This window comes from Lissotriton helveticus, chromosome 8, assembly GCF_964261635.1.
Source record: "Lissotriton helveticus chromosome 8, aLisHel1.1, whole genome shotgun sequence".
In the NCBI taxonomy this organism is placed as follows: domain Eukaryota; kingdom Metazoa; phylum Chordata; class Amphibia; order Caudata; family Salamandridae; genus Lissotriton; species Lissotriton helveticus.
This window is the reverse complement of record NC_136069.1, coordinates 66728083-66749429: the sequence shown is the minus strand read 5'-3', so window position 1 is coordinate 66749429 and position 21347 is coordinate 66728083. Positions and strand designations below refer to the sequence as shown.

At 49.1% G+C, this 21347-nt stretch overlaps 1 protein-coding gene across 2 annotated transcripts in view; it reads right to left on the bottom strand.

The window, feature by feature from the left end:
* Positions 1 to 21347, bottom strand: part of POLQ (DNA polymerase theta) — a 478304-nt gene that overhangs the window by 194707 nt on the left and 262250 nt on the right. For both annotated transcript variants that reach the window (XM_078656637.1, XM_078656638.1), the window contains one exon: positions 4081 to 4277. In XM_078656637.1, coding sequence (XP_078512763.1) covers positions 4081 to 4277 — 197 coding nt within the window. The remainder of the gene's footprint in view (positions 1 to 4080; positions 4278 to 21347) is intronic.

The following is a 21347-nucleotide window of genomic DNA, read 5'->3' as shown; positions in this document are numbered from 1 at the left end:
GTTGTTTGGAGGAGATTAGTTCCCAAACCTCCGCAGTATGTTTTGAAAGGGACCTTATATTACATAGGATGTTTTTCCTCCCCATTGGAAGGTTATCTGCGACCAGCGAGATGGTAGAAGTTAATGAATTAGGACATCTTCTACGATATATGTTTCTCAATTGCGTAGAGAACTGAGTGTGACAGAGGCGGCAAGAGAAAGGGCCTTCTACCTTTGTCCGCATACTGCAGCTTATGCCTGACGCATAGTGAATATTTAAGCTCCGCAGTACCTTAGAGGTGTATGTTACTCTTTCCAGGGGGGATACATGAGGTAAAGTTGAGTAATCCTCCATGGCCCCTGGCCCGTTCTGGCGCGGACGGGCGCAGACGGGGGCTCCTCTTTGGCTCCTCTTAGGCGATCTCACAGGTGATCCACTGCGCGCGACCGCTGCGCGCTCGAAATGGAAGAGGGACTTTATGGCTCTCGCCCTTGTGTTGACTAGAGCGCTGACCGCTCGCACACCGGAAGTGAGTCTAGCTCTCGCCTGTCCGCCCTCCGCCCAACGGTGCTAGTTACCGAGTCGGAACGAGGCGTGCAGGCAAATGATCGAGCTCAGGCACCTTGGGATAAATCAATACCAGTCAGGCATTTAAAATTAATATTAAACAAGAATGGTTTCGTTGTGCTTTAAAATCTATCAATTTAAAATTATGTCACAATAGTGCCCAATGAATGAATGAATATTCCTTGTAAAACCCTGATGCCTGTGGTGGCGCTTTTGCCTCCAACTTTATTTCACAGTTCTCCAAATCCAAGGTTAGTCTTCCCGCCAGAGATCACTAGAGCGTAAACTTTTTAGTAACACATTTTATTGTGTCAATTGGGGGTTGAGCCCCTGAATCCAGAGAGCACAGCCACAAGACACATTTCACAGCACTGTCATCGACATTTAGTTCACATAATACGAAAATAAAGATCGTATGAAACAAAGGAACCTGGCCTAAGGGCTAGGGCGTTCGACCTCAGACCTGGGGGACCGGGTTCGAGTCTCGTCAATGACGCTGAACATCCTGTGATTCTGGGCAAATCACTTAATTTCCCTGTGCCTAACAAAAATGAATGTGTGTCCTGTAACGTAACTGGTGCAATGTCAAGCGCTCTGATACCCGATGCGGTTGGGGGTCAAGTTCGCGCTATATAAAACTCTGCAAAAAAAATTTGAACGCCCCCTCCCCCCCCTTACCCTATGTCACCACTTCGCCCATGCCAGACAATACGTCCCATCACTTCTGCCCCCTGGCATTGTAGATGTGGAGGGGGCCCGGGTCCGAGAGGCCAAGAAGCCTCAAAGCCCTCTTCATGGCCACTCAGGCCTGATCTCGAAATATTGGGATCATACCCGGATTGTTCCTGCTGTGCTGCGGGAGAGGAAAGACATTTAATGCCGCTGTGTCCAGAATTTCCCAACTGCTTGGCAGTCTCTGTGTGGGGCTAAGGTTAGACTTTGGCTCGCTGTAGGCGAAACCTAACCGTGTAAAGAGTTCAGCCGTTTTTCGGAGGTGGTTCCAACTCTGAATGTGGCGAGCACACCAGTAGTAGCCAGTTGTGTAGGTATGAGAATACATGTACGCCCAACCTCTGGAGATAGGCCGCAATCACGCCATCACTTTCGTGAACACCCGAGGGGCCAAGGCAAGGCCAAAGGGGAGCACCCCAAAATGAAAGTGTTCCTGAACCACCTTAAGCCGCAGGTAATGCCAACAGAATTTTTACAATAATGATTTGATCAGCACACATTAAAGACAAAAGAAACAGTTTCACCAAAAGAAATTTTTGCAAATTTCTTTTATTCTATGAATTTAATTCTCTTTTCTTCGCAGGTAGCCAACGTGTTTCGTCCTGTTTAAGGACTTCTTCAGGGCTCATCAATTGTCAGTTCTATCGCATGAATGATCCCTCCTTTCAGATTGGGGAGACCTTGCAATAATCCTCATTATTGTAATAGATGTGGAAATTCTTTCACATTTTAGGACACTAGGGGGTCATGTTTCCTTTGATCCTTGCACCATATGTTGGTAATAATTTACTGAAACACAAATAAGTGCGGTATTAAATCCTAGACGTGTTCTGTAAATCATTCTAATGCCTACAGAACTGCAGGATGGCCATTTGGAACTGCAGGATGGGTATATAGAAATACAATCGCTGCAAATCCAGCGACACCATCAAGTACCCTGGAATACTATCTGAGACAGTGTGAGCATTTTAAATATGTTTTTCACAGAAAGAAATTCAACAGGTGAAAGTCCACGATAGGTCTGAGCTCCCTGTCCGGTTTTGGGACGAGGAAGCAGCAAGACCAGTATCTCTCACCCTTCTCTGAATAAGGTACCCATTTGATGGCACCATTGTAGAGTAAAGGATTTACGTCACATTGTCAAGTGCTCCTTCGAAATTCATTCTGGTGTGGGAGCAACATGGGGCGGAAGGAAATGAAGGTAAGTGGTGGTCCCTTTGAATGTTCCAAATGACCCACCTGTCCAATGTGATGGTTCTTCAGCCAGGGAGGCAATACTGTATCCTGCCTTCAACCAGTCTGACTTGAGACACGGAGGACGAATATTATGCAGTTTAGCAGAGCTAAGAGGAGGAATTGGACAACTGTTGACCTGCTGCCCCCGGCGGTGTCTGCCATGGAGTGTCCAATGTCCCAAAAGCATTGGACTGTCTGATGTTCCACTTGGTCTTGAATAAATTCCAAAGCTTATTCGAGGTTGAATTTTAAGCATGAGGGCCGGCTTCTCTGCGCTCTTCAAGACTTCAATACTACATATAGTTAGTTTCAAGCAAAAACACATATGGAGCATGTTCCAGATTCCAAAGTCATGGAAGTGTAGAAATCTGCCACAAATGTTTACCTTTGAAAAGGACAATACACTCAGAAAGGCAAATCTTAAGTATCCATCTAGCCATCTGGTACTGTAAGAACACCGTGACAAGAATCTGGTTCAAACAAGGCTCCGTACAGCTTGATGAACTGGAGAGCTTTGAGATTAGAATGTTCCTCAATCGATTAGCCAGTCCTGGAATTGCCTGGTCATGTGGATGGTCAGAATTCTTAGGCCAAAGAATAGGCGAATGGCATGGCTGCGGTGTTACTAAACACAGTTCCACTAGGGAACAAGGGGCAAGGGAAAATGTTTTCCGACCCACTACAGATTCAATACCCAAAGCCATATTAGTACAAAAACACACATGGAATCTAGTGTACAAGGGTCAGACAATAGCAAAAAAATGCAGTGCAAAAATAGTGAAGGTTAAAAAGGATATGGAAACAAACAGATACTTTTATTAGAGTATTACTTCCAGACCTATTAAAATAGTGCAGAAACGGCTTTTAACAAATATGCCGCTATTTATTAATACGATCTACTAGTTTCAGCCAGTTGGGGCTTCTTGCCCTGGCTTTCATCAGGACCCTATCAAGGTTATGCTACTGCAATTAGTCAAGTTAATAAATGTACAGTGATGAATCAAAATACCACCATACAGGCTGAGTGAGCTTCACTCATGTCCTGTGCGAGGTATTGGCCTCACCTCACCTGGTACCTACTCCGATATTGAGAGACCCCGCCCTGTCCGTCGGTGCCTCGGTCCTGACCCAAGTTCGTGGAAGGTGTTCCCATTGATGTGATGGTGTGCTCAAAGTAGACACTGTTTCAAGAGTCAGTGTGGGGTGCTGTCACTTACAGGGGCCTACACAGTGTCAGCTCATTGACTCCTGCAATGTTTGGTCACTTTTCAAGATTTCATCACTTTCAGCATCTGTGAGCTCGGTGCATATCTTTTCTGCAGGTGGTACTGAATGTAATCTGCTTTCTACCAGACCACTCCTGCATGCTTTACTCTTTCTCCAGAGTCTAACCCAGATGGAAGCTCTCCTTGTTAGATCCTGAACATTTACCACTAGCACGTATTAATGTAATGTATACTTTAACATAAAACAACAATAAACAGCATAAATTGAGAACCAAGCATTGCACAACCAAATAATTCATATACATTTAAAGGATTATAATTTTCATAAAATTCAGAAACCTTTGGATCCTCAAAGTTTCCAGCCAGAGAGATGTCACAGGCCAGGAGTAAAGTCTTGAAATGCTCTATGAAGTTGTACATAACAAGCGAGCGTTGCTTGGAGGGGTCAGCCTGCAACTGGGACTGGACATGACGCAGCCTCTCCTTCACGGGAAGATTCTGGTCCAGGGGCGGCGGAGCCAAGCTAGCGCTAATATCTGCAAGAATGAATCACACAGCACATATGTTGTTAGCTGATAGGGCAAATAATCACTTAAAATAACTTTTTTTCGTTAAGCATGGTCAAGCAACTCCAATTAGAATATAGGAACATGACAAGCCTGCAAGTAATGTACAATATACTCATTTACATAAGAATGCTTCCAGATTAACTTGCTATTATAAAATTGAAAAGCAAAACATGGAAAAGTTATATAAACTAGTAATCCTTTGAACTGAACTAAATATAAGTCAGATATTTATTTTAAAGAACCCCATATCTCTGTTACTAAACTTAGCAATAGTTATATATCGAGCATTCACATTGATGGGGGTATGAAACTGATGCAGCCCTGCTTCTACACTCCTACCAGGTTAAAATAAAAACCTGCAAATCAAGAACCATCTCCTGAAGGAGGTGTGGCTATCCAGCTAACATGGTGGACGCGAACTCCTAACGCTCCGCACGGGTACCCTTGTTTGTCCTAAAAATCACCATAGACCCACTCCATCGACCCTCGCAAGGAGCTGCATCCGACTCCCAAATGCGAACTGACCCAAATAGGTGAGCGGGCCATCGCTGCAGCAAGTGATGGCTGTGTGAAAATACTTAGGGCCTCGCCATCGGGAAAACTCGCCGCGTGACGCAGAAGTGAACCGAGGAGAACCCACGCTGGGCCCGCTGAAGGAAGACGAGGAAGAGTGGAGGCGCTTACAAGTGATGACCCTGCTGAACAAGCATTGGCATAGCCAATAGGTCTCGTCTTTGGGACCTTATAAGTATTTAGTTATGCAGCATAATTTCCTTGGTGCAACAACATCAACTGTTGCATGGCTAAACACTTATCAGGTCCCAAAGGCGAGACCTATTGGCTATGCCAAGCAAGAGGGAGAAGAGGGTGAGTAAGCTTGAGAGGAGGACGAGGAAGAGAGAAAGATGAGATGAAGAGAGAAAGGTGAGATGGAGGGAGAAGGGTGAATCGGAGTAAGAGTAAGTTGACGCACAGAAAGAAGATGGGGCGGTCAGGAGAGAGGTAAAGTAGTATAAGGCAGGAAGAGCAGAGGGTGATGTGAAAGAAATAGAACTGTGAAATGGGGAAAAAAGGGCACAACAGGGAAATGGATGGATAAGGTGGAGAAAGTAGGAGGAGAAAAGAGTGAGGTGAGAGGAAGTAGAGGGTGTGAGGAGAGGGACACCAGGATGAAGCAGGAAGAAAGGTCCCAGAAGTCAGGAGAGGGGAGGGATACACAGAAAGATGCGTCCAATGGAGAGAACAGAAGAGATTATGCCCATTGTTTTAAGCCTCTAAAAATACACAGTTACAACGAGCAGACAGAGCCCGCAGTGAGTAAGGTGTGCAGCTCACATCTGTAGAAGACATTCCGGCATGCCCTTACCCAGCTCTCAGACACCCGAAACTCTGGACAAACCCACCTATCTTTATGGCCCATCCATGCTTCTCAATTGCCCTCCCAGATCCCAAGTGGTAGAACCGAGCCTGATCAGGCCCATCATATTTTATTGGTTGTATAGTTTATAGCCAGTGGAATTTATTTTGGGGGGTGAGGTGTCAGGAGCTTTCTGGGGCTGCCACTGGTGAGGGGTCAGTCTGCGGGATCCATGAAAACAGCTTTGAGGGCTTTAAGAGGGTCTAGAGGGGAGGGGCAGATTCTGCCTTCTAGTAGTCACTGCCATACGGTAAACAGCTTCTACCTCACACGAGTGAAGCGTAAATCCCCTCGCCTCCGTAGAGGTTCATGAAAACAGCCCTTACCTTCCACCCCACGACAGCAGGTCTTAAATAATCCAAGTGCCTCGGCTTGGCTCTTGCTGATTTCAACATATGAAGGTCTCACACACCGACGTGGGTAATCAAAGGCAAGGAGAGGCAATTGAATGGTTAGTTCATGCTGACTTGACAGGCTAAAAGGCATTACTGAGAGGTGCCTGTTGCCTGCCCTGCCCAATACATCCCGCTTTTGGCTAGAAAACAAATCACCCGGCCTGGAAAAGATAGGCAACACTACACAGAATAATAACAAGGAGTTATGTGTGTAGAGGGGAAATGGAGGGGCTTATGAAGGACTTGGCCAGGTTTAAGGGAGAGAGGCGAATGGAAAAATAATTAAACTGAGCGCAGTGTCCCTAAAGAGGGCGCCGCGCTCAGAAATAAAGTTAAAATAAACAAATAAACTGAGCGAGATGTTACTTTAGTGTCTCTTTCTACAAGACAACTGCCATCAGAGAAAATGAAAGTGCGCCATGCACGTTGTGCATGCCTGCAGAGTGAAAAAGTCATTAAACTCTGTGCACGCCCCCTAAAGATAAGAAATAGCTTCACTACAGCCATGAAGCAGACGACCCAGTCCGGATGGGCCGTCCAAAAGGGAGACAGGGCGGTAACCAAAAAGCATCCTTTTCAATGGGAAGCCAGCGTTTAGCATAAACGTTGAAGCGACCCAATGAAAATGATGGGCGGGGGCTTCAAGTCCCCTTCTAAAATCTCCTTGATCGCAAGAGGTCTCGCAGAGTGACAGCGCGCAAGCGCTGCAAGGCTAGGCGAGACCTAAAAATGGAGTGAGAGACAAGAGGTGGCTTCATAAGCCCGCGGCAAGGATAGGGCGAGAAGCGGTGAGTGGATGCCTCCATTATGCTGTACAGAAACCCGCGCAGTTTCAGGCACTGACTCGGGGGAGTAAACAAGGCAGCCTAGGGAGCCAAGAGGAGACGGATCAGGTAAGCGCCATAGGTGGAAGCTGGGGGAAAGGCGGTAGCTAGCAATCCTCAACTGGCGGGCCTGTGGCCTTGAGCTACAGTAAGCCCGCGATGCCGCAAAAGCAGGGAATCATATGCAAAAGAAACAGTTGATGGACGGAATGCTGGACAATGCAAGCATTCACCCTCAGCCACAAGAATCTGGGTTAAATCCATCATTCTTTTGCTCACCACACCACCCCAGTTTGGACCCAACCATATGAAAATCAGGCCTGCTCCTTGTGGGAACAGTCCAGCTCCAACTGCCAAGCCAGGTCCTCCCTGGACCGGAAACAAGCATCCTGGGACCGGTTCAAGGGTATCACCCTTCATCAGCCAGGCTAGCTTGAGTCCAGTGGTGCAGTGAGCACGGGACCCATGTATGGACATACCCTTCCTACTTAGGGCGACATATGCAAAAGAAACTGTTTTTGGACGGAATGCTGAACAAAACATCTGCTAAGAATGATACCCAATACCTGCCTCAGTCCTGGGGAATTGAGAAAGCTGCAGGTCATCCCTTGGCCACCCACGCAGGAGTAAGTGCCAGTCAGAATCTCACATTGGAAGGCCTTGTGTTCTATTACTCTACCAGGAACGCTAGATCGGTATCCACGTTTCTCTACCTTAAGTGACTGTAAATTAACAAGTTACTTACTTACTGTAATGCTCTTTGTGGTAGAGACTCTATCTAACCGCAGTTTCCTCACCTTAGTATATTTCCCAGGCATCAGACCAGATCCGGAAATTCTTGAGCAGTACCTCTGCACTCTGGTAGGTCGTGTTGATCAACTCTGTCAGCCACGTTGGAGGTACCGTGCACAGTGCATATATATGCGCCACCCAGGGGCGCTGACAGCAGTTTCTTATGTGAATATTTCTGCACGCAAGCCTTGGAGCAGTGTAAAAACAGCGTTAGACCTGTGTGGAGTGTCTAGTTGGATCTTTTAGGTGAAGGGAAGGAAGGGAGAATTGGTGAGGCATTTGCGGTTAGATGGAGTCTCTACAAGAAGAAAGTGTTACTGAAGGTAAGTAACTTGTTCTTCCGATAGAGACTTCTAACCAAAGATTTCTCCCAATATCTGCCTGGAGGTCTTTCTGAGAACTGGCTTAAACCAAATAGTCCAGAAGGATAAATCTAGAGAAATGCTCGTCTCTACGGACCTGACTGTCCAAGCAGTAGTACTTTGCGAATGTGTGAAGTGATGCCCATGTAGCGGCGTGGCAAATGTCCACAACAGGTACCCTGTGTGCTAACGTAGTAGTAGCAGTAGCCTTGACCCTGGTGGAATTCAAGCCCTCAGGAGGCTGCTGCTTGGCTAGTGTGTAGCAGATTTTATTGTAGAGCACAATCCGTCAAGAGATGATCCATTTCTGTAATGCTTGCCTTTCTTATCCCTAACAAACCAAATACAGAATTGATCGTCCACCCAGTGATTTTTAGTGCGATCAATATAAAAGGAGTGGCCTCTTTTTAGATCTAAGCAATGGAATCTCTCCTCCTCCTCCTCTGAATGTGGAGGTGGAGCGAAAAAGAGGGCAGCGTGATGCTCTAGCCTATATGAAAAGGAGTGACCACCTTTGGAAGAAAAAGGGAATGTGTCTAGGGGATCAGTTTGTCTGGGGAGAACTGGTGTATTGAGGGTTAAGAGACAGAAGTTGAACATTCTTGTTGAAGTAATGGCCACGAGAAAGACCGTTTTCAGAATCAACAGCCGTAGAGAACTATTGCGCAAGGGCTCGGATGGGGTGCACATCAAGAATGTTAAGACTAGATTGAGATCCCATTGTGGCGTAACAAAGAGTAGGAAGGAACAGATACTGCAAACCCTTTAGAAACATTGTCACATCTGGTTACTTGAACAAAGATGTTTGAACCATGAGCTGCAGAGAAGTCGAGATAGTCGAAATATAACCTTTAACAGTGCCCAGGTCGGAGGGCGTGGCCAGGCACCAGCGAAGATGGCCGCCTGAGACCCGAGTTCCGACGGGAACGAGGCTGCCCCCTTTCAAATCCGCACAAAATCCTGGCCAGGGCGCCTCTACACTAGCGCCCCGACCCCCTGCTGGTTAGGGCCATCGAGCGGTGCTGAAACCGGAGCTCCACGAACTGGCTCGGCCGAGTCGCGGCCTTTTTTCGGGCTGAGGCTGACCCAGGGATGTCGCCTGGAGCCCTCGGGCCGGGTGAGTCTGCACTTGAGGCCCCGGCATGGGGCCTATCCAAACAACGAAGGCCGGAGGAGGGCTGCCGGCCTGTGGAAAGGCCTGTAGACGCGGCGCCCGGGCCGCACCATCTCTCCTTCACCCGGTGCGGACTATCAGCTGCTGAGCCTGGAGGCACAGGGACGAGTGGAGCTACATTCGAGGCCCCGGCTTGGGGCCTACTCACGCCAAGAGGGCCGGAGGAGGGCCGCCTGCTTGTGAGGAAGGCCAGTGAGCACAGCGCCCGGGCCGTGCCATTTTACAACTACCCGGTGAGGCCAGAGACCTGCAGCGACAAAGGGTGGGGCCACGGAGAGCCCCCGGGGGCATCAAACCACACCCTGTTGATCCGGTGTGTGGCCACAGTGAGAGAAGGGCCCGGAGAGAGAGGATTGCCCGGTGGGCTGCGCGAGGCCCCTGCAGGCCCCCCCCTGACGAGGTGAGGGCTCCGGACTCGGAGGAGGGGCGGCGGATACCCCATGGCGGCGGAGGTGCCGGACCGGCATAGCTGGGTGCCATCTGACAGGCCTGACGGGGGAGCCCTGGGGGGGAAGTGTCCCCATGCAACGCTGGGCGAAGGGAAGATGAGCCCTACCTGAGGTTTTGGCACCAGAAGCAGTATTAAGGACTGGAGGCAGTGGGAAGGCCAGTGATAGAGCCGTTCAAGTGTAGGTGCAGTGGTGCGGGGCTGGTGCCCTGACGGTACGATCTCCAAAGTGGTGGCACACTGGACCCGTGGGCGGCTTGCTTGGACCGGTGGCGACTGTGGGGGAACGCCCTTGGCCAGGGTCAGCGAGCTGGAGCCGGAGGCGGTGTACCTTCCATCGCCGTATGATCTGAGTAGTTGAGTTGGGGCTCTCCCAGCTACGGGACGACACCCACCGCACGGCCTTGGGGGCGGAAACGTCGGAGCTCCCCGCGGCTGCCCACCGCCCGCACGGCCCAGACGGCTGGACCGTTGGGGCACCACCTGCTCGCCATGAGGCCAAAGGGAGGTACGTCCAGAAAGACTAATAAACTGGATAAATACGCGGTGCCACTGGGCCAGAAACCAACAGGGGCGGCTGAAGGGGACCAGACGGGCCAAGCGGAACCATCCCTAACGTCAATAATGGCCGCGATTCAATCACTAGGCACCAACCTCGAAACCAAAATGGACAAAATCTCCATCGAGGTAAATCTCCTTCGCACAGACCTGAGTAAGACCACGGACAGATCGAAAGCGAATGAGACGAACATCAAAGCGCTGAAAACCTCTGAAAAACGACTTGAAGGCAGGATTAACGAATTAGTGCACCAACATCGCCAAATGGCCCTCCGCCTCGAGGACCAGGAAGGGTGGGCCCGAAGAAGTAACATTCGCGTGGTGGGTGTGCCGGAGGAAACGGAAGGGCCAAGTGTAGAACTGTTCCTTGAAGACCTGATCCTCCAACATCTGAAGCCCAAACGCTTGTCAAAAATGTTCACGATTGAACGGGCCCACCGCGCACCGGTCCCCGAACCCAAGCTGGGGGCACCGCCCAGAACGATCATTGCCAAAATATTGAACTATAGAGACCGTGACGCCATCCTCCAGGCGGCAAGGCAACAGGGCGACCTGCAATACGAGGGGGACACCATCCGTTTCTTTCCTGACTTCACCCTGCAGGTCCAGCAGGAGCAGCGCTCCTTCTTGGGGGTAAAGGCGGCACTACGAGACCGGGGCATCAAATATATGATGTTCTTCCCAGACAAGCTAAAGATCATCGTGGGAGCCAAATCACTCTTTTTCACCACCCCGGAGGCGGTCCAAGAATGGCTTGACCCGGCGGCACCGACGGCCCAGGAGCGACAGGATCGGGGCACATGGAGAGAGGCTCGGGGCCCATCCCCCGGGTCGGCTGCGGACAAATCGGAAGGGGACACACAAAGCCAGCACTCATGGCGCTCCAGATATGCTAGCCCCCGGGGGGATTCGAGCCGGGATTCGGCTGCACGCCTAGGACCTTGATTGCGGACCCATCCTGCTGAACTGTAACGTATACTGCAACTGTGATGTTTATGACATTTGAGTTAAGGTGGGAAGGTCATAATGCTGCCAAGTGGCTCCGGGACTCTGCTGGTGGTTGGTGGTGCTCCATTACTTCAGGGACTCTATAGTCTGGGGGCAGCAGAGGCACGGTGGCCGGAGTCGGGGCTGGCACACGATCTCCCTAACAGAGTTTCCTCGGGAGGGGAGTTTCCTCGCTCCTGGGTTGGGTTGGGAGAAAGGCGCTGTGCTAATTGGGGCAGTGAGTAGTTTTTAACCTACAGAGCAGGGAGCAGGGAGGGGGGGTTGTTTTGAAGGGGATCCATGAGTCCGGTTGGGCAAGGGAAGGACGGGGGCGGGAGGACGAGAAGGGGCGGGGAGGGAAGGGGGGAAACGGAGGGGGGACAAGGGGGGAAAGCGGGGAGGGTGGGAAGCTGTGGGGAGTCAGAGAAGGGGGGGGAATGTTTGTTTGGTCACAAATGAGAGGTCCTCAGCAGATCTGGTGGGCAGAGGTTCGAGGATCCGCGCCGGGTGTGAGCGATGGCTATGGCTAAGAAATGGGACAAAAGCCTCAAGATACTAAGTGAAATGTGAATGGGCTCGGGGACAAACTAAAGCGCACCATGGTACTCCAGTTCCTAAAGTGCAACCAGCCTGACGTTGTACTGTTACAAGAGACTCATTTGCTGGGTAATACTTGTCACGCTCTAAACAGATATGGCTATGCTTTGGTAATCCACTCCGGCTTCACCACGGGGTCTCCGGGAGTGGGCATCCTTCTTCGGCGCTCCTTTCCCTTCCTCCCCGAACACACTGAAACAGACTCGCAGGGCCGCTTTGCCACAGTATCGGGTAAATGGGAGGGGCGCAGGCTAACTTTGATATCCACATATGTCCCTCCGGGACTCCAGTCGCAAGCATATACTGACCTGGGTAAACTCCTCCTATCCCTCCCAGTCGGGCAGCTATTCATTGGGGGGGACTTCAACGCAGTGGTTTCCTGGACGCTGGATAGACACCCACCCAGGGAAATACCTAGGGGACAGAGATGGTTAGGAGATTTCCTAGATACGTTTGGCCTCACTGATATATGGCGTCTGGCACATCCCGCTGACACTCAATACACTTACTTTTCGGTGCCACACAACTCCTTCTCACGCCTCGACTACATCCTTACTCCTCTACACCAAGACACAACAGTGCACACAGCCACGCATCTAGTGAGAGGTATCTCTGACCATTCGCCGGTTATGGCCCACTTAACTATAGGCACCAGACGAGAAGGGTGCGTGGCACCTATTAATGCCTGGTACCTCCGTAATGAAGAGGCCTTTAAAACAGTTCTCAGAGGGGAGGCCCTGTCGGCCATAGCGGGCCGGCGGAAGGAACTGGAGGCGCAACTAGTGGTAATCGAGGCAGACCTAGAGGCGCTGGAGACGGTGACGCGTACACATGACACGCCCGGGACGCGGCATCAGCTGTCCCTCAAAACAGCAGAATACCAGGCGATGGTGTTGGAATCAGCGAAGAAGATGGCTACCACCAGGGAGGGCAGGATATACGACCAAGGAGACAAGGCGGGTAAGCTTCTAGCATGGCTCGATAAAAAACAACAGACGAGCAAGGTAGTGGCTGAAATCCGTACAATGGATGGCTCCGGTAACAGAACCACGTGACAGTCACAGAATTTGCTCGTCACTTCCAGAAAGTCTACAGCAAAGGGTCTGATCGTCCAGAAGAAGACTCGGACGCACTACTGGCAGATCTTGAGATGCCGGCCCTCTCTGACGTAGAGCGCGATCTCCTAGAGGCGCCGCTCACTGCGGCAGAGGTGGAACGCGCCATCAGGGATCTCCATCCTGGAAAGGCGCTGGGGCCTAACGGCCTCCCGATTGAGCTTTACAAGCTCAAGCCAGATGGCATTAGCTCCTATCTCAAGCGCATATTTGATGAAAGCAAGTCCAAAGGGTTATTACCCCGCGACCAAAGGCTAGCAACCATTGTGGCGATTCCTAAAGAAGGGAAGCCAAGGGAGCTGTGCTCCTCGTACAGGCCCATATCCCTGCTAAATGCGGAATCTAAAATACTAGCAAAAGTTATTGCTAATAGGCTCCAGCCGGTTCTCAGTACTCTGGTACATCCGGGCCAATCAGGATTCATGCCCCATCATAACACGGTGCTTAATCTCCGTCGGCTGAATGGGGTGCTGGGGAGAAGCCATACGATAGGGGAAGATGCAGTAGTGGTATCGCTTGATGCCACAATGGCCTTCGATACCCTCGAATGGCCATACATGATGGCTGTCCTTCGCAAGCTGGGTTTTGGTCCCAGTTTCATCTCTTGTGTGCGGCTCCTCTATTCTAAACCGCTTGCCCAGGTAGTTGTGAACAACAAGTTCTCAGAGGCCTTCGCCCTGGAGAGGGGGACCCGCCAGGGGTGCCCGCTCTCGCCCCTCCTGTTTGCCCTTTCCCTTGAGCCGCTGGCCACCTGGATCAGGCAAGATTTTTCCCTCAGAGGTCTGCGTTGGGCTGACGACTGGGAGGACAGGATCTCCCTGTACGCGGACGACATACTCCTCTACCTCTCCAGGCCCCGGAAATCTCTGATAGTGGCCCTCGACATTGTTACGAACTTTGGGAAAAACTCAGGTTACAGCATCAACTGGAGTAAATCACTATTATATGTCCTTCGGTGAGCCACCCCTGTACTCCCTCGTGACTGTCCCATAAAGGTGGTCACGGACGGGTTCATGTATTTGGGCATTTTCATATCTATAGACAAGACTGCAATGTATGATAAAAACCTGCTCCCTCCCCTTATGAGGCTCAAGCGCGACTCTGCTGTCTGGCAGAAACTCCCGGTCTCCCTGTTGGGCCGGGCAGCACTTTTTAAAATGATGGCGCTACCCCGCTTTCTCTATGCCCTGCAGAACTACCCAGACCTGATTCCCTCCTCCTATTTCACAGCCGTTGAGGCAGCACAGAGACACCTCTATTGGTTCGGCGCACCCAGAATAGCTCTGCAGAAGCTGACGCTGGGGTGGTACGATGGAGGGATCGCCCTGCCTGACATTCTTAGGTACTACTGGGCCGCACACTTATCGGCCATTAATCAGGGCACCTACTGTGACGGAAACGACCCCGGATATGGCATGGACAGGTGGCTTTTGCCGGGGGGAAACTATGAGGCAGCGCTGTACTCACGTCCAGGCAAGCATGCGCTTACGGGACCGACTCTCCATACAGTGCAATTGTGGCACATTGTCCAACGAAACATGGGCTGGCACAACAGGCTTACCCTGGCCACTCCCCTCTGGGTTTCGGAACGACTTGGGCTCTTGGGCCGTACGAAGGGGTTCCGGAACTGGGACCTCATCGGTATCTCCCAGATAGGGGACTTATGGGAATCTAATGGGGTCAAATCCTTTACTTCCCTACAGACTACATATGAGCTAGCAGACACGGAGTACTTTTGATACCTCCAAGTCCGTCACTCACTGCAGAAAAACATTCCACAGGGCACGGTGCCCCCGCAGGCATCCCCCCTCGAAGATAGGCTGTTAGATGGGCACATTCAGGAACACGCAATCTCACTCGTCTATAAGAAGTTGATAAATAATCTTCCCGATCTACTACATGACCTTAAGGGACGGTGGGAGGCTGATCGGCTGGAAATTGATGAGGAAGAGTGGAAATCGGCACTAGCCTCCCCGAAAGAGGTGGCCATCTCGTCTAGGCTGCGGCTCATCCAGCTTAAGATCCTGCATAGAGTATACATATCGAACACGCGGCTAAAAAGGATGGTTAGATGTGAAGGAGATGAGTGCAGGAGAGGCTGCGGAATGACTGGCTCTTTCTTTCATATGCTGTGGGAGTGCCCGCTACTACAAGCCTATTGGGTGAAAGTAGTGCGTTGTATGCAGGTTGTGTGGGGGAAGGAGTTGCGTCCTGAAGCGAAGCGATGCATTCTAAACATATAGGAGCTAACGGACTTACCAGCTAGAGGCAGGCTCTGGGTAACACTCGGCCAAATGGTGGCTAAGCGTTATATTGCAAGACTCTGGGGGGCTGCTGCGTTTTCCGCGTCTCTCTGAGTGGAAACGGGACATGGACTGGTGCATGTTGCAAGAGAAGACGGTGTATGTAGCCCGAGGGTGCCCCCGTAAATGGGAGGAAATATGGCACAATTGGAACGAATACAGAGGGAATATCTGTGAACCCCCCCTACCTAGTAGACAGGTACTTGAGGCTGGGAACTAATGTAATGACCGTTTGTAAGCTTTTGCCATGACGAAGGTGGAACACTAGACCCTCTGTAAGATCTGATGTATAACCCTTAAATGTGACCTTGTTGGCCGCTGTTTGGTCGTAATGTCAATAAAAAGATTTAATAAAAAAAAAAAACAGTGCCCAGGTCAAGGCCTTGCCAGGCTAACAAAAGAAGAAACAATTAACACATTTGACAAGAGCACAGGAAGGGGATTCAGCTGGCATGTGAAGCAAATAGCCACACTTTTAGCCCAACAACAGGTGTATACTGTCTTGGTGGAGGGATGCCTGGCTGCCAAAATGACATGACAGATCTCAGGAGGAAGATCAAACACTCTCAATTGTTGTGGCTAATCTCCAGGCACGATGGGGGACAAAGGTTAGGTTCCAATGCAGGACCCTGTCCTGTTGCTGCAACAGAAGGTCCTCCCTGAGGAGTAGCCTGAACAAAGGTCTGATGATCAGAATATTGGAATACCATACTCTCCATGCCCAATACAGAGGCATAAAAATGATTTGGGCTCCGTAGGTCCCGCTCATCCTGAGGACTTGGAGTAGCAGTGGTATCAGCGGAAAGGCATGCAGGAGTCCAGAGGTCCACTCAAGTTGGAATCCAAGTGACAGCCACCTTGGAAACTCGAACGTGCAGAAGTGCTGACATGGTACATTGTCGGCAGTGGCAAACATATCAAGCCCTTACTTGGAAGGGGCCTAGGGCCACTTCTGGGTGTAACTGCCATTCGTGATCCACCAGATGTCTGACCTCATCTGTCCTGGTGTTCAGAGATCCCTCTAGGCGCTGTACAACTAGAAAAAAAGTGTTGGCACAGGGCCCACGACCCAACCCCACCCGGTTTGTTGCAATACCGCATGGCAGTGGAGTTGTCCATGAAAACCCAAACAGCCTTCCCTTGATTTATAGAAGGAAGGCTTTCAACGCCAATGGATGGCCCTCCGCTCCAGGAGATTGATGTGAAGTTGAGACTCAGCTGAAGACCATAGTCCTCTGATCTCCACCTCTCTCAGATGGCCTCCCCAACCCATGAGTGACACATCTGTCACTACTGTAAATTCTGGACGGAGAAGAGAGAGGGGTCTGCTACTGACCCAATCGCAGTTAGTAAGCCGCCACTGCAGATCTTGTGTAGTCTCAATATATGGATCTGGTTGGAGAGAATTCTCTGATACTGCGTCCATTTGGACTTTAGATCACACTGCAGAGCCTGCACGTGCCATCAGGTATTCTTCACCAGCAGGATTCAGGAGGCTATAAGACCCAGCAGCCTCCGAAGTAAGTCACATCTAAATCCAGGATAGAACCTGAAATATCGGAACCATAGCCTGAATATCCTGAACTCACCGCTCTCAAGAATAGGAGCGGAATAGCACTGTGTCCAAAACAGCTCTGAAGAAAGGGAGCATTGGAGAGGGGCCAGGTGTGACTTTGGCATGTTGATAGTGAACCCCAGTGAATGCAGAAGGTCCTCTGTAGTCTTCTTAAAGGTGTCCAGCCTCTTCGATTCCCTGTCTAGTGGGGTGGAAGGGAATGCATTTTGGTTGACCTTTGCTGTTGAGACCTTGCTTTTCAGGCTCTCAAGGGAGGGGTACTGGGAATGGAAGGCTAGTGGTATCGGGCAATCATGCCTTGCACAGGAGTCTCTGTGGAAGGTTTGGCCCAGGCCCCAAGGAACACATTAGTAAGGTCTTCATTCAATGAGAGCTCTGCTTCAGCAGAGCCTGCTCCTGGGTGAAGCACCTATGTCAAGAATGTGATCTTGACCTCAACTGCTGCCAGCTGTAGGTCAAGGACCTCCGCTGTCCTATACATCACGGTAGTGGAGGATACGCCCTCTTCCAAAACAGGTCCTAGGGAGAAAGCATGCCAGAGTTCAGAGAAGCGTCCAAGCCACTGACTTCACCCAGCTCCTCAAGCCAGTTTTCTTCTAGCTCCGAGTCCTCCTCTAGAAACCAGATCCTTCATTACATATCCCTCCCTTAAGGGAGTAAGGGTCTATCCAGGAGCAGTAGGTCCAGGGAATGGTAGGGCCTGGACAGCACTCCCATCGAAAGGTTGGCTCGGCACAGGTTGCATTGGGATGGCATCAGATTGAATAGAGCTGAGGTGGAGTACAACACATGCAGAGGCATCAGTCCAGATCTGTGGGTGGATCCAGAGGCCCCGGCTGGCATCGGGGGCAGACCCACCAGCAGTGAGCCAGACTAGGCAGCTCTTGTTTTCCCCTAGATTTTGGTAGAGAAATGTTTCTAATCACAATAGGAGACAATGCTAAAAAAGTGGTCAAAAAGTGAACAAGGTTTCTCTCTGGATCCGTGATGTTGGTGTGGAAATAAAAAAAGTGATGTCTGCCCGCTGGGGTGGCACCTACATAGGCACTGCACACATCACTTCCATCTCAGACGCCGCCAGTGCGAAGCCAATCATTGTTACCTGCCGGGGTAGAAAAGTAATGTTCAAGATTTTTTGGATCCAGTCTGACACCTTGGGAATATTCTAAGTTGAGGAATCTGCAGTTAGAAGTCTCTATCAGGAATTACAGCTTCTTCCAACATGGGAGAATGGAAAAGCCTTCTCACTGAGTGGCAACTAAAGGAGTGAGTGGTGGAAGCCTCGACTCTGATTTACATCAGTTCTGTACACATCTCCTGTAGTTTCATTGTCATACTCTGATATTAATGTTAATATTGGTTTACATACCATGCTCAAGAGCTGAGTAGACATTGCACAGTGTATAACCACGTGCCCAATGACACAAGGAAAAATGACAGTGTCCATAAAGCAGAAATTATGTGAGCAACTTCAAGACCACCTGAGAGCATCTGCAGAGGTCAAGGTGTTAATGGTTCCGTAGCCGAGTCGTGTGTCCCCACTGGCACTACTGTTGTGGCCCTTTTTCTGGGTTTCTTCTTTTCTAACAGTGAATGCATTTGAGTGATTACACACAAATGAAAATTGGAGTATTAATTACACATAATTGAAATGATAAGGAGAAACCCAGAAAAGGGACCACAACAGTAGTGCGAGTAGCGACATCTGGTCCGGCTACGGGACCGTTAGCTACTTGATATTTGTACATACACCCAAGATCAGAGGATGACACCCCTAAAGCACACTGATATAAAAGTAAAAGAACGAACCCATTATAAAACAAGAGGGGGCAAGGATACAAGTTTGAGCAGAGGGCTACAACGATGACCCAAATATATTGGCAACCGCATACATGGAGTATGAAACCTGGTGCCCTGCTGAGCTGTAGACAAGGAGTCTCCCACTTTACAACCTGTCTGATTTCTTCTGTGTGAAAGGAATTACACTGGTTTCCTATCCATTCCAGAATACAAATTAAGATTAGCTGTTTGACTCATAAGGCCCTTAGTTTAGGCACTCCCCTCTTCTTAGCTTCACTTCCTGCCACTTAAGGAGTACTAAGAAGGCCTGGAAATAAAGACTCACTCCTAATACAAACTACTGCCTTCAATATCTTTATGGCCATAAAGTAATCCTTCACAGGCGCTACAACAAGTTCTTGGAACACCCTTCCGCCATCCCTCAGGACACTATAGGATCTGCTCACCTTTAGAAAGGTGCTTAAACCCAAACTATTCCAACTCTACATGAATCTACCTTACCTTTAATCAGTACCTACCTTTACTCTTGGTCTCAATTCTACTTTCTCACGCTCAGTATCTGTCGCAGTGTGCAGTCTTCTTACTGACTATGAATACGCTCACATTCACCAAATAGAAACTTCTCCCTTACTTTATCTACTACTACAACCTCTCATCCACCCTTCTTTGTTTGTCCACTGGTTGTTTGTTAAGCACACTGATCACTATTAAAGTACAGCTGTGCTACAAAAATCAGTCAATAAATAAACATGATTAAACTGGTGACGCTGAATCCCACTGTTGGAAGGTGAGACTCCCTGAGCTGTTTACTGATAAAAATGTCAGTACATATGTTAAGCATATAGGAGGAACAGGGACAGTTAGTGTTTTGATGATTCAAGGAACAGACAAATTGCTGCAAAAACAGGGCCATGCTTGCCTGCTGATTTAAGTTACTAACAGCATGGCTGAGCTGCATATGCATGGTCACAGGAAGTGAAGTGTGTCTAAATTATGGTTTAATTTTTGCATTGTGGGCCAATACCTTGGCCAAAAATATTTTGTATATATACTGAATGTTTAAATTTTTGGTTTTAAATGTTTTAATATGATGAATGGTATGTTACATGAGTCTAAACAAACTTGGAATCCCCATAGGAAGGGGAGGGGGAGTTACTCTTTGAACCATTAAGGATCTCTCCACATTTGACGGTTACACAAATATGGCTCAGTGCTTTTGGAAGATGTCCAAGTTCCAGAAGTCCACTGTTGAGAGCATCACCCATGAAAATCAACGCACTTGGACTCCAAGTCCAACATAGCCTAGACGTCCGAAGCAGACCACATTTGGGAGGAATCCCGATAAAACCTGGTTTCTTATTCAGATCCATGTGGATACTATGGAAGAGAAAGGATGGCCTCTGGACATCCCCCTGCAGCAGATTGGGAGCCAGTGAACCTTTCTTTAGCCATGGATCTGGCGTTTATGGAAGGTCAAATTCAAAATTCCTCCTGTTTATCACAGAAGGCTCTCACCCACTCTTATAATGTGAACTACAGCCCTACTTAGGGGAGCACTTTTGACCCTACTTCCTTCAAATATAATGGTGAGGTGTCTTAGTAGAAAGAGAGTAAACCAAGGGGGTAAATGTAAATAATAACTGATGGATGTTTCATTCATGTTATTAGTAAGTAAAGTTAAAAAACTAAACAAATACAGGTGAATATTTCGACCCAGTGAGAAAGGTGTAATGTTTCAGCCTGCATAGAATTGCCCTAAAATGGGTTCAAGGTCTTTTTTACTTGTGAAACCCATAAATAACTACTGTTTTCTCAGAAGTATCAGTGGCTTGATAGAAGTCTAAAACATACTGAGCGGGGTAAATCCTTAGGTGGGGTGACTTTCTACTATACAAAGGAACCCTCTCTAAATGGGTATAGTACCCATCCCGGGGGTTCGAGTGGGGCTGTCAGTCGTCTTTAGCTTATTCTGATGCAGTCCCGTCTAGGTCAGGAGATGCCAAACACTGAGAGCAGCGACATGACAGTAGAAACAACGACAGCGTGTTCGACCTATTCAGAGCTAGCGGTTGAGTATTACCACACATCGAAGGCTTCAAAGGCTCTTACTCTTATTCAATACACTCAAATTCATGGAAATCCTAGGATTTCGGAGAACTAAAGGTCTGTGCTAGGTGAAAGAATACGTACAGGGGCAGAACTGAGCCCCTACTAAGTGCACACATCAGTATAAGACCATTCCAGTAACTCACAGTGAGAAGCAGTACATCGTAAGTGGGAAGCCCATGACCAAGAAAGCTTCAAGTGCTAAGTGTCAAAAAGTGGAAATCTGTTAAAGGAAATAAAAATAGATGAAGAAGATGCATGCACTGTTGATAGACACCCATTCCACATTAACAAAGAGAACAGACTGGACCCTTCTGATCTGGATGGGCAAGTGTGGCCTGGCAGGGTGCATACAGAATTTAGAAAAGTAAACAAATACAGATCTATATTGTTCAGAGGTGCTAAAGCCCTTTCCAATACTGGTTGACACAACAGATTACTATGAGGAATGCTAGGGGGCTGGAGGGTGGAAATTCGGAATATTCAAAATCTAAATTAATAGTTGGACGCCGGAATGAGGACCTGTGACATCTTAATCGGTCTATCCAAACTCTGTAGAAATAAAAACTGGTCGTGAAATGTG